Here is a 13,747-nt window from a genome sequence, read left to right on the forward strand (position 1 = left end):
TTATTGGTTAAAACAGGATGGGGTGTTATGAAGGTGGGAGGTTCCCCTGCTAATAAAGGCTGTAGAAAATATCTTTAAAAAATCATTGGTTCAATAACAAATTTATTTGAATATAATCCACATTCCATAAAATTCATCCATTGAAAGCATATAATTCAGCGGACCTTAGTATGTTCACAAAGTTCTGCAGGTATCACCACTAATTCCAGAACATTTTCATCACAACCAAAATAAACCCCATATCCATTAGTACTCATTTCCCAATTTCCCTCCCCCTTGTCCCTGGCAGCCACGAACATATGTTCTGTCTCTATGGAATTGCCTATTCTGGACATTTCACACAAATGGACTCCTATAACATGTGGCCTTTGCAACTGGCTTCTTTCACTCAGCATAATGCTTTCAAGGTGCATCCATGTTATAGCAGGTATTGGGATTTTATTCCCTTTTGGTGAGGGATAATATTTAATTATATGAATATGCCACATTTTGTTTATTAGTTTGCCAGTTGCTGGACATCTGATGTTTCTTCTTTTTGGCCATAATACTGCTATAAAATTTCATGTACAAGCTTTGGGCATGTTTCCTTATTCATTAATTCTTATCCCCAAATTCAGAGAGCCTAGAAATATAATTATGCAGACAGTATAGGACATATGAGTTCCCAAAGAAACTTTTTTTTAACCAAAGCCTTAGATTTATATTATTTTCCGGGAGACCTAGAGACCTGCGTTTGTGGAAAGACCTCACTGCAATACATTAGCCCCACAAGTTCCCCGCTGACTTGGAAATAAGAGTAAAAATATATTCCAACAGGTGATCTAATAAACTTGTTTAGATAAAGATGTGTTTGAATAAAGCCCCTGTTTCAAACAGTGAGGATTTTTCAGATGAGGCTGAAATTTCAAAATAAACAAAAGAAATGTGAAACAATAGATTCACAAGTAGAAAAACAAATTGATTTGATGTATATGTCATCCATTACTTTGGCTAATTGAAGAAGGCACCATCTGGGCTCCCTGACTTGCAGATTTGCCACCACTTGAAGCTACACGTGGGCAAGAAGCTTCACTTGGGGAAAGGAGAGGATAAAAAGGCTTTAACTCCAGGCCATTGAAATGCAGAGTCACCATGGGCTAGAGTTAATTAAAATTCAGTAAAATGTGATAATAATAGTTTATTTGTTTACTGTTATTGGAAAAGAATACCTATAAGACTGATATTTGGGAAAAATAAGCTTATTTGTGATCTAGCTACCCAGGTAAGAGAATTTATCAAAATTGAAACTTTTCATAATATAAACCAATAATAATGATTTGACACGTTTTTCTAGCATGGATGAACATGCAAAATACTTTAATTATAATAGACAGAATTATGTAAATTGACTATAAAAGTACAAGAAAAGAAACTTTGCTGATACAGATAAATTGAGAGTTGTTTTTTGACTTAATGCAATATCCCTTTGAATTCAATGTCAATAATACTGAGATGACACAGAATTAGTGAATTTGTTTAACTTAGATGTAGCTTTAAAATTGGCATGCTTTTGCATAAAATCCAAATTAATTATTTGTCACTGTGGATGCAAATATTTTTTAAAAAAAGGACTCTTTGGTACTTGGTTCAGTGACCAGAATACTATCAAGATTGTTTGGAACAAATTAAATATGTAAATCTACTTTTTTTTTTTCTTAAGTAAACATGACCCCCCCCGCCCATGTGGGGCTGGAACTCACAACCTCAAGATCGAGAGTGGCATCCTCTACCGAATGAGCCAGCCAGGAGCCCCTGTAAATCTACTTTTTGAACTGTAAATTTTATGACATCTAAACACAGATCAAGTATTTCCAGTGACTACTTGTCTTTCAAATTGAGGTATGTTGTAAGTGTAACTACACACCAGATTTTGAGAACTTAGTATGAAAAGAAATGTAAAATATCTCATTATCTCATTAATAACTTTTTACGTTGATTATATGTTGAAATGATAATATTTTAACCACTGAGCCACCCAGGCACCCTGAAATGCTAATGTTTTAGATATATGTTGGTTTGAATAAAATAGATCACTATTATGTATTAATTTCATCCATGTCTTATGACTTTTTTTAATGTGATTACTAGAAAAATGTAAAATGATAGTTGTGACTTGTATTTCTGTGGGACAATGTGGCTCTAGTGCCTTAAGGATCCATTAACAAGCCAACAGAAAAGGTCAGTTTTGGGGGGGCATAGGTATTAGAAAAACGCAACAATTTCTTTTTGTCATTAACTTTTAATGGGAAATGCCACATATTTTAAAAATGTGAGCATAGTATAGCGTAGTAAATAAATATGTGCAATGGCATTAATATGTATGCAGACACATTTCAAAGTTGTGGAAAGACAAGTGAGATGTGATTCATGTGAAAATCCAGATGCAGCTGGCATTAAAGTGTGTTGTAAACTAAAGAGAATTGTATATACTATAAGTGACAGTAATTCAAATTGAAATGGTTGTCTTTCTAAATTCATGTGTGAGATGTGGAACACTGTCACATGACAGGTTTGCAAAAAGAGAAGAGAAACTTCTTTCTAAATATATGTACTGGTTAAGTGATTATTTACCTCTAATTATTCCCATTTGGTAAAATATGAATTTTGTAAAACAAGTTTAAGGCCCATCTATTTAGTTAGAAATTTGCCTAATGGTTTGAGAGCAGTGCTTTTTAAACCTTCAAACCAGCTACCAAATAGTAAATAATTGATAACTTCTTATTTCGTATTTGCTTTAAAGCAAGAGAATGAAACATAGGTCAAATTTAGAAATAAAACAAGGAAAAGGGCAAATAAAAGCATTATTTTCAGCATTTGTCTTCTAAAGACATCAAAAACAAGTAGTGTTTTCTTGGGCATAGAAATCTGATCTGTTAGCTACCTTCAAGTTTTTGAACCAAATTACTTCTCAAAGATCTTTTTCACTTAAAGCTTTAACATACTTTCATATGTTAAGCATACTCCAGAATAATTTGGTTTTTTAATACATGTGATTCTTTTGTGAAATACAAAATGGAGATTCTTGGTTTAAATTTAATAATATCCCTAGACCTAAGGATAACTAAATTATTTTTGTTTAGTGAACAAAAATCTGTAAAAATAACTTTGGCAAATTGTCTCATAGAAATTGGCATAGAAATAAAGATAAATAAGGGTCATATTAAAATGTATCATTAACTATGAAAAAGATCATAAAATAGAGTAGAAAATTCCTCATGAAGAATATGAGAAAAAGAAATATTTCAAAATTAAATCAAGTTTTCTCAACCTCGGCACTATCTATACTTTGTTCTGGATAATTCTTTGTTGTGGGGGTTGTCTTGTGCAATTTTGGATGTAGTGTATCAGGCCTCTACACACTAGATGCCAATAGCATCCCTCTACCCCATTATGACAACCACAGATATATCCAAGCATCACCAGGTGTCACTTGGGAAGCAAAATCACTCCACTAGAGAATCACCGATTTAAAGGAAAGGCATAACGTTTAGGGACAACTAATACTGTTATTTTATAACCTTTGGTATAAATATCAATATGAATTATTTCACAATTGATTGACTTCTATGAGTGGCTGGGCTTTTATTTTTTTAGTATATATTCAGGAACATTGGTAAATCATTATGTATGTTAATATACATATATATCAGGAAAAGTGAAAGTGGATAACATGGCCTTTCCTTAGGCCAGACGAGCTATGGAGCCTTCTCAGGAGTGCATGTATGTAAGTCCTGAGAAGTCTATAGGGCTCTTGGGCAGAAGGATGAGGCATACCCTGCTGAACTTGGGTCAGGAGAGTTGATTTATTCCCAAAGGACACATCTCCCAAAGGACAGGGAGGCCTTGACCATTAGGTGGTCTGAGGTCTCTACTTCCTGCTACACGTTCAGATTCTCTGGTTGCACCTTCTCCCTTCTTGTCAATAGGAGTGTCAGTGTGAGAAGTGTTCATATAAGTCATTCACTTGGAGAGAGGGAAGAGATTATAGTCTGAACTGAGAATGTGAATTTATTAATGTTTCTCAATGTACACTTTTCCTATCTGCAATATTCTTTCTTTTAACCAGATTCCTCAACTCCCTTCCTGGAAAAATATAACAGATGAAATTCTGAGAAGGAGAAAGGTGGTGCTGGTCAAGGAAAGCATTATAGAGAAGGTCAGTCATGCCGCCAAGGAAGGAGAACAGAGGCTGTTTCTAGAATACAGGGTAAGAGCAGCCATTTCTATTTTCCAAGTGAGCCCAACAACTGAAGGCTGAACCTCAGCCTATAACAGAGAATGTTCTTGGATGCTATAATAGGTCCAGACAAAATTTTGGGGGGGGAGATTAAGAGGAACTGATGTTAGTGGAGAAGTTGAACCTCACTGAAGCATACAAGCAGACTCCATAACTGGGCTCACTCATGAAATACGTTAGGGAAAACGAAAGAGAATAGAACAGAAAATAGATCTCTGGGGACCAGAACCAAAAAGACCTCAAAAAGGGACAAAGAAGACTGACTCTTCAGTCTGTGCTGGAGGACCTAAAGCCCAGGGGAGAATATTTGGGAACGACCCACAAATATATTCTCCTAACTTACTGACTGTGATCCCGGTGCAGACTCTAGCAGTACATAGACAGCTGCAGAATGTCTTGAAATAAAAGACAGAGGCCTGACCAATTGCCCAGGGAGATTGAGAAGGGAGCCCCTGAGAGAAAATGCCCTCAGAAGTAGAGGTTCTGCAAACCCCTCAGTCAGGACTGGTGGGCTGATAGGCAAACTGAACACCAGAAGCCACCTGACAGCCTCTCAAGTAGAAGAGGAAGGGTTAGTCTGATTTATGGTATAGCAAAGCTGGAGAAAACACCATTGGTACCACCCCCATTTCTAAACAATTTGTGGCTTGTTCAGGGCTTAGGATCTGTGGTTTGCTCACTTTGTTTGTTTACATCTATATGATAATTTGTATTAGAATCACACCCCTGCCCCGCCCCCCCACCCCCACACAAAGCTGGATTTAGGGATGAAGGAGATATCCTTCTCTTAGAAATACCATGGAGGAGGAGAAACCAGGAGCCTTGTGTTCAGCCCCCCTACAGACATGGAGAAAGAGGAAATGGAGGAGTAGATGCCGGTAGAGAAAGAAAGAAAAGAACGAACCCCATATATAATGTGGCAGGATGGGGAAATGAGGAGTTGGCCCAAGACTAAGAAATGACCTCGGGAATTTAAGTGGTAGAAGATCCTGAGGAATATCTTAGAGAAGTGGAGGTCTGCTCAGATAGTGACCTCCAGAGTTTATATCTCAGCGTGAGGAAGGGATGGAGTGGAACTAAGAATGGGCCAGCAGACATGCTCGAGCTGGTAGAAAGAGGCCAAATGCTTGTAGGGAGGAGATAAGACCAAAATTGGAGATAAAACTATAGAATCTGTCAACTAACTGGGATATCCATGAATAAGAAATATATATTGAGTAAAGAAATTGGTAATGACCAATTTTGATGAATGCTGTATTACTTTCTTAGTGACGCAGAAGTAGACAAGAAAGAGAGAGAGAGAGAGAAGGAGGAGAGGAAGGAAGGAAGGACAAAAGAACAGAGAGAGGAAGAAAGGGAAGGAGGAGGGAGGGAAGAAGAGACAGAAAGATTGCTGGGTTAAGAAGAAAATTCATGCTTAGAAAAACCAGCAATCACATCTGCCAGGATAGAAATTTCTTAAGAACAAACAACTCCCCCCACCCCAAACTCCAGACTACTTGGTAAATGATTATGGTAAAGTGAACAGTGATAAATCCCAGGGAGTGACCTCCATGCCTCTCATTGAGGTAATTAGAGGTAATTGCCAGTTTTTCTTTTGTGTTGTTTCTCTTTTTCTTATGAATGTAAGAAGTTTTTGTACATTAAGAATTGTTGACCCTTACTGGTCTCCTGGGTCTTCAACCCAGGATTTCTGCAAGTCAGGGAGGCACAGGGTCAGAGAGAATCTGGGGACACAGGGCAGCGTGTGGCCAGAGGGCCATGTGTTAGGCACGGGGTCTGTGAGTGAGCGCTCTTCTGTCCTGGTAACGCCATCGTTCTGTACTACTGGAGGACTCATGTTCACTCTGGTGGGGAAAAGCATCTATGGGATTAGAGAATTTACCTATCAAGTGAGAATTACTAAGAAGAACTAGGAACAGAATTTACACATGGCATAGAAAATTAGCTTTCTAATCTATATACCAGTTCAGTCACGATTTCTACAACTCATGGGCAGTATCAGTTGTAAAATAAAGAATCACCTGGCACTGTCTTTGGTACATCTTCAGTTCTTGTAAGAGCTTCTGATTTTCATCTTGTAACTTATTCCTGCTTAATGCTATTTCACTCACAGCTGACTTTAGTTTTTCAATAATGAACTCATCTCTTTCACTGGCTTCGCAACTATGATCCGGGTCGCACATCAACCGAGGATCTTCTGAGGTGCTGTCTTCTGAGCACTGCTTTTTACCGCTGAGTTGAGTTTGGTAACTTTGTGCCTGTTTCTGAGAAAGATTAATTAAGACTGTGTTAATGAAAGGGAGAACATCGTATTTAAGCTTCCATAAATAACATTCAAGAATGGGAGAAAAGGCTTGGGAAAAACATCTTTCAGTATGTTTGTAGTGGAGTTTCTCTTTGTAATTCAGTCTTGTTTTTTTTTTTTTTTCTAAAACCTCCATTTCAGATGATGTAAAGAGAAAACATAGTTGTAGAACCTCAGAGCAAAGACACAGAGTAGGGGAGGGGGTTTGGAGTAGGGAAGTCTTAATAAGTAAGAAACAATGTACAGAAGAGGAAAATTGTGGCTACAATCACACAATAGTTGAAAAGGTCAATAGGATGGAAAATAACCAAAATGAACAAAATTAAACAAAGACACTTGGATTGTAGGAAAGACTTGTCAACATGTATAACAAGGGTCAACAATTCTTAATGTACAAAAACTTCTTACATTCATAAGAAAAAGCGAAACAACACAAAAGAAAAACTGGCAAAATTTATAAACAGGAAATCACAGAAAAGGAAATAGAAAAGTCTAAGAAGGAAAGGAAGAGATGCTCAACCTTACAAGTAGTCAGAGAAATGCAAAACAAATCAAGCCATTCTGCTATCAGTCCAAGTCAGTAAAAATAAAAAGACTGATAACATTCCATATTGGTGAATATATGAGTACCCCCACAAAATGTCCATGAATGAAAATTACTATAATCTTTTGGGAAGTAATATGCTGGTATTTATCATAAAAATTTGAATATACATAATGCCCTGTGGCTCAAGAATTATTTCTAGGATTTTTAATCTAACAAAAGAGAAATATTAGCATTTAAAGATGTATGTACAAGGATATTTGTTAGAGTATTATAATAGCAAAAAACCTAAAACAACCTGAATGCTCATCAATAAGGAAATGATTGAAAGAATTATGGTATAGCTACTATATACTATGATACATATGGTAATAGAAACCAAATTCTATTAAATATTATTCAGAATTAATTAATGACTTGAAAGAGTATCCATGAGGAAGGATAATTATTAAGTAAAACAACAAAATTTTAAAAAGGAAAAAATATACAACTTCCCCCAAATACATACTTTACATGTTTGTACAAACAAAGAAAAAGTACAGAAAGAAAAACACCTATTATTTGTATTAAATCAATAAGAATAGAGAAGATGAAGTTATAGGTTTTACATTGGATTATTTTGTATTGTTGAATTCAGAGACCATATATAACTTAAGTAATTTAAGGAATGTAAAGAATGAAAAGTAAGAAAACAAACCAAAATCAAACAAAAACCACAGTTTCTCACTGGCTTCAATAAAAATTCCAAATTCCTTGGCCAGGACTTTAAAGCTTATTATAATCTGTATCCAACTCACCAGGCTTACCAACTCCTACCCTTCCTCGCCTTCCACAGGGACTCGCAGCCAACTGGCCCATTTTCAATACCCATAATTTTCCTTTTGCTCTCTTGCTTCAGTCATTTTACTCCCATTACTTCCACCACCCAAAATATCTTCTCAAAATACAACCATTCTTCAAGGTCCAGCCCAGTCCTACTCCTGTTGGAGGACAATTGCTCACTATCTCAGCTCACTATCTCTGAACTCTAAAAGGGTTTCCTATTCACTTGCCATTAATTATCTGTAAATATATACATGTGTTGTCTCTACACCTAAGCTGTAAGGTTCTCGAGGTCAGGAACCAAGCAATCTCAGTCTTTTTAAGCAACTTGCCCATAGGCATGCAAAAACATGTTTTTTAATGATATAATCAAACGGTCACTTTTAAAAGTACCATCCTTTGAGACATGTAGACTAAATTCACCATTACAAATTTTCATGCACTTGCGACTTTACCCAGTGTTAGATCTACTCTGGTTATTTTCTCTTAGTTGGCATTTGTATCTGTAATAAGATTGGTAACAAAGATGGTAATAGTTAACCTCTAATTTTTTCTAAGTTAGAGGGTAGTATTAGGTAATGTACCTGAAATTGATTACACTTCTCAGATAATAATTTTTGTTGAGCATCTAAAGAAACCAGATGAGTCTGATAGAGTATCTCTTGCTTGTCCCATTCTCTTGACTTTGCTCTAAATTCCTTTTTAAAAAGTGGGGGACAAACATAAATTGAAGAAAATTATTCACTTAAAAGCACAATGAGTAAGGCTTCTTTCATTTGTACATCTTCATTCTAAACAACTATATCCATTCTTTCCTCATTTGGAAAACAAAATAAAGTCACTCATCTTGAGTTTATTACTAGATATAGCTTGTGATTCTTATCACCAAACCTGTATTCTTAATTTTATTTGTTTGTTTTTATGGGATGAGGCTTGGACTGATTTAGTGACTTTGTCCCCTTGTGGATTTCAAGGCTACTGTCCAAGGTAAAGCCAAAATCAGCTCATTCTGGGGGAACAGAACAGCTATTTCAGTCCTAACTTAGGATACCAGCAGAGCTGCCCTGGGGAAGAAGTGGGGTAATGAGTTTGATGCAACATACTTGGTTCTACAAGTTTTTGTTCAAAGTAGTGTATTTGTAGAACATGAATGCTCACAACTTAACACAAGGAAGGGATATGGCTTTGGGAATCAATCAGTCAAGGAAGGCTATAAATTAGGAGGCTCTTACAGTAATTAAAGATGACCTGAAATTGAGTGGTAGTCATAAGGTTGGAAAACTATATATAGATATGCCCCCCTTTGAATATATAATACCCTATGATAAATGGACCATGTTTATTAAGACAAATGGGAACAGTTCATATAAAGTTATTGACTTTGATTCTGACATTTCACAATTTAAAATTAGGTACACAAAAACAGGGTCTTCAATAATAGTGACAAATTTACAAAACTAGGCTCCTTTATAAAATAGCTGATATTTCAAATTAGTATAATGCAGATTTTAAAAATTCCTGTTTACTTTTAATTTTGGAAGGAATTTTTGGAGTTAGAAGTCAAAATATGGACAAGGTTGACTTACACGGTTCATATCTTTCAGATAATACTAGTATTTAGCAAACACACCCGACAATCTCAATCTTGAAAATAAATATTTCCCAGAATGCTTTAAGAAAAGGCAAATTCTCTTTACGAATTCTACAACAGGTAGAAATGAGGTCAAGAATGAGGCCAAGTAGGCTAGAAATTTGGGTCACAGAAATATCAGCAGGTGCTCATAACAGTCCTGGTTTCTTGATGTTACAGATGTATTGGTTTCAAAACTGGTTTCAAGCCCACAAACATATCCATAGGTTATGGGACCATAAAGAGACCTAGGGAGATTTATTAGGATTTTTTTTAGGGGCTGGAGTTGTCCCTACTAGGTTTCAGAGAGTCCGTAGACTTGCCTAAACCTCCAGAGTAAATTCCCCACGGCTGGAAAAACTTTTCTGGTTCTTCAAGGTTGAGAGTGGGTCAGGGTCATTAAGATTAATTTCTAGGGGAAGTCCATTATATTATATGGTTTTTAATCCCTTTACTAAATACTGGAAGACAAACTCACATTTCCTTAGTGATGGTATATGCCAAGGGCTCTACAAACCTCTACCTGTAAGATGGCTTTCACTTTTTAGTATGAACATTTCATACTTACATAAAAGTAGAGATTTAAAAAAAACTCCCATGTACCCTTCACCCAGTTTGACCACCATCAACCTAACCACCTCCATCCCCCCTCTCTCTCCACCCTTTCTTTGTTGGACTGTTTTAAGACAACTTCCAGACCTCATGTATCCTCACCTCTAAATGCTTCAGTGTGCATCTAAATATATACAAATGTGTATTTTCTTCTCATGTAGCCACAATGTCACCTATAAGATATTTTAACCCCAATTATTGGTGAAAAAATGAAATCTCTGGGAGGCTAACAACTTGCCTACAGGTCACAAGGCAAATAAACGAGTCAGTCAGGAAGTGTTCTAAATTATAAACTGTCATGTTCTTCCACATCAACATGCTATTTCCCATTTCTCTGTTACTAGACCAGTGAATAAACATTTGTCCCAAAGGAAAAACATGCTTAGATGCAGACTAAAACTGGAATAGCCCATTACACATTAATTTTTCATATGGCTCTAAGTAAAAAGTGTTTCCATAATTATACAGATTAAACCACCTATACAGTGTGCTTAAAAATTTTTATATAAGTAGAAACCCATCAAGTCATATATATATTATATATATATAATATATATGTATATATACACATATGATATATATACACACATATATGTGTACATGTGTATATATGTGTATATATACATACACATATATTTTTTAGAGAGAGTGCCTGAGCAGAGGAGGGGAGTGGCAGAGGGAGAGATACTCTCAAGCAGCCTCCACCCCCAGCACGGAGCCTGACATGAGGCTCGATCTCATGACCCTGACATCATGACATGAGCTGAAATCAAGAGTCAGATGCTTAATCGACTCAACCACTCAGGTGCTCCAGCTCATATTTTGCTACTAATTTCATCTATAAATTCATGAAATCTATTCTATGTAAATATTTCATTCCCTAAATGCAAAAGTGTTCACACAAAGTACTTAATATTAATTTCAGACTTTTTTTGTCTGAATAATTTGTATGGCTGTGGTTGTCCCATAAAACCCCATGAGAAATCAATTAAAAGCTAATCAGTGACTTGATCTCAGCATTTTCAGTCAAAGCACATCTTTGGGCACCTTCTGAGATCAGGATATTTCTGAAGCCAGTCTGGTCATATCACCATAAGAGCCAGGTAGTTGGTTACACGTGGCACTTGGTGCATTTTCCTATAGAGTCAATTTTACTTAGCAGTAGTAATTTTGTATTTTTTTTAAAAACCTGTATTATTCAGTAGAATGTAAAATTTATAGGAATTTAAGAGCTAAAACCCAAGTTTTTCAGTAAAGTTCTTGCAACAGGTTAATTTTAGGGTTGTGGTCCTAGATTTTTCTTTCTTCTTTTAAAGATATTTTGGAGGGAAAGTTTAAGAAGGACTGTGAATTGAAGAGTAAAATGATGAAAATCAAACAGGGCAACGGCAGTTAGCTAGGAGGAAGTTAAGAGGCAGGAGACCAGGGAAAAGGGCAAACCTGGGCTGGATATGGGGGGTAAAAGAAAAGATCAATTCCTAGGTATGCACCTGGGTGACTGTGAGAGGCCAACTATGATGTATCAGGCAAGTAGGAGGAAGGGAAATCACCAGCTGGGGATGGTAAGGGGGATGCTGGGTTTTAGGGCTTGAGAGCAAAAGAAGAAATGGAATAGGCTATCTTGAGGTCAATTAATGAACAATAATGGAAGGTCTAGGAGCTGGTCTCAGGTTAAACAACAGGAATTTAGAGTAGAATCTATCTGCTGTTACATGACCTCTAGCAGGAATGCTCAAGAGCTCCGAAAAATAATGGGTTTGCTTTTTCCAAGGTCGGGAAGTTAGGAGATAAAAATAAGTGAGTCCGTGAATAATAAGACAGAGATCTCCGAAGCTCTGGGTAATATGTGGTTGCTGTCTTGGAGTGGCACTACCTCTTTAAGAAAAAAACCCTGAAACTCCAAGCCCTCTTCCAAAAACTGTTGGGAGGCTTCATTGGGATTTAAGTACCCAATAGTTAAATAGCCATTAAAAGATTTATTAGATATTCAATTTAACTGACCCCAGGGATGTCCTTCAATTTCACTCAACATCTGCAGTTTCTTTGAACTCTATTTTTTTTTTTTTTGGCTCTCCAAAAATGCTGATCTGTATAAAAGATGCATAAATCAAAGTGATGTTTTAATTCGCTAAGTGCCTAAAGGGAAGGTGCACTAAGAAAATACATTGAATGAGCAGCTGATTTGTAATGGTGTTTGTTACCACAGCTGTACATGCCATGGAGCACAGCGGAGACCGGAGACCGCCAGCCTGTAGCAGCGGCAGGAATCGATCCTGACGGTGCAGGAAAGAAACTAACAAAGTACATGGCTCACCTCTAATTTCTGGTTCAAGTTGCTCAGTTCAAAGGGTGTTTCTTCTTTGAGGTGCGGTAACTCCTTTCGCCGAACTTTACTTTGTTTCATCTGGTGTAGTCTCAGTTTCTCAAAGCTATTCGTCAGTTTGGAAAACTGGAAGTAAGAAAGAATGCCAACGTCTCACTGTGACTGGCTTTTATTTTTTTTTTTAAGATTTTATTTATTTATTTGACAGACATAGATCACAAGTAGGCAGAGAGGCAGGCAGAGAGAGAGGAAGAAGCAGACTCCCTGCTGAGCAGAGAGCCTGACGCTGGGCTCAATCCCAAGACCCTGGAATCATGACCTGAGCCGAAGACAGAGAGGCTTTACCCCATTGAGCCACCCAGGCACCCCAGTGACTCGCTTTTCTGACTTGAATTCACAAGAGTTCTTTTCTTGGGCACATCTTTGATGATTTAAGTCATGATTGGAAAATGCAGTAATGCTTAAATCTTCTGATTTGTGAAGACAGGACCAGTTATTAAAACTAAATTATTGGAGCTGAACACCATTCGGTTTTCATGTGAATTTGGGACTTCATCAACTGCACAGTTAAATGAGTCACTCATTTAACAAAACATAAATGTTTTGTTTAGCTTTGTTTTAACCATATGTAGCAAAGCTTACAAGTTTTAAAAACCAAGTTTTTTCTTTTATTTAGTGCCATCTTGTGTTGACAATTTTAATTTCAGTAACCCCTTCTATAAAATAACAAGTATGTATATTTTATTCAAGAAACTGAAAACTGAATTTAAAAGCTACAAATAGCATAAACTACTTGTTCATGTTGATAGAAGTTTAAATAAATTTAAGTATCAAATTGATACAATTTTTTTCTTAGCAATAATTCTTTTAACTTAGACTGTACTATTTTTTCTGGTTTTTTTTCTGTTTTTTTTTTTTGTTTTGTTTTGTTATACCTTCAATAATAGATTAGAAGCAGCATGATCCATCAACATCTGTGGAGAAATTTCTAGATAACTATTTATAAAAGTTTTTTGGTTTTATTTTGAACTTTGAAATAATTATAATTACAGTATAATTATAAGGTATAATATTAAGCCAGGAAATGACATTGGTACAATAGATGTATATAGTTTTATGCTATCTTATCACCTGTGTAGATTTGTGTGACCACAACCACAATCAAGATACAGAACCATTCCAATAGCACAGAGACCTCCCTGCCTTTGTAGTGATACTCAGACCTCTCATCT

The 13,747-nt window shown here is 36.3% G+C and overlaps 1 protein-coding gene and 1 long non-coding RNA gene across 5 annotated transcripts in view; one reads left to right on the top strand and one right to left on the bottom strand.

Moving 5' to 3' along the window:
- The window catches only part of DEUP1 (deuterosome assembly protein 1), an 81,978-nt gene that overhangs the window by 40,333 nt on the left and 27,898 nt on the right, over positions 1-13,747 (bottom strand). For all 4 annotated transcript variants that reach the window (XM_004763575.3, XM_045087198.1, XM_045087197.1 and 1 more), the window contains exons 5-7: positions 12,507-12,641; positions 8,535-8,648; positions 6,301-6,543 (exon numbers count right to left, since the gene is read on the bottom strand). In XM_004763575.3, coding sequence (XP_004763632.1) covers positions 6,301-6,543; positions 8,535-8,648; positions 12,507-12,641 — 492 coding nt within the window. The remainder of the gene's footprint in view (positions 1-6,300; positions 6,544-8,534; positions 8,649-12,506; positions 12,642-13,747) is intronic.
- Positions 1,718-12,562, top strand: LOC123393898. Its single transcript, XR_006608734.1, has 3 exons — positions 1,718-1,878; positions 4,106-4,246; positions 12,399-12,562. It is a non-coding gene; the product is annotated as an uncharacterized LOC123393898 (long non-coding RNA).

Source organism: Mustela putorius, unplaced genomic scaffold (assembly GCF_011764305.1).
Source record: "Mustela putorius furo isolate JIRA1106 unplaced genomic scaffold, ASM1176430v1.1 tig00001069_pilon_pilon_pilon, whole genome shotgun sequence".
NCBI lineage: Eukaryota > Metazoa > Chordata > Mammalia > Carnivora > Mustelidae > Mustela > Mustela putorius.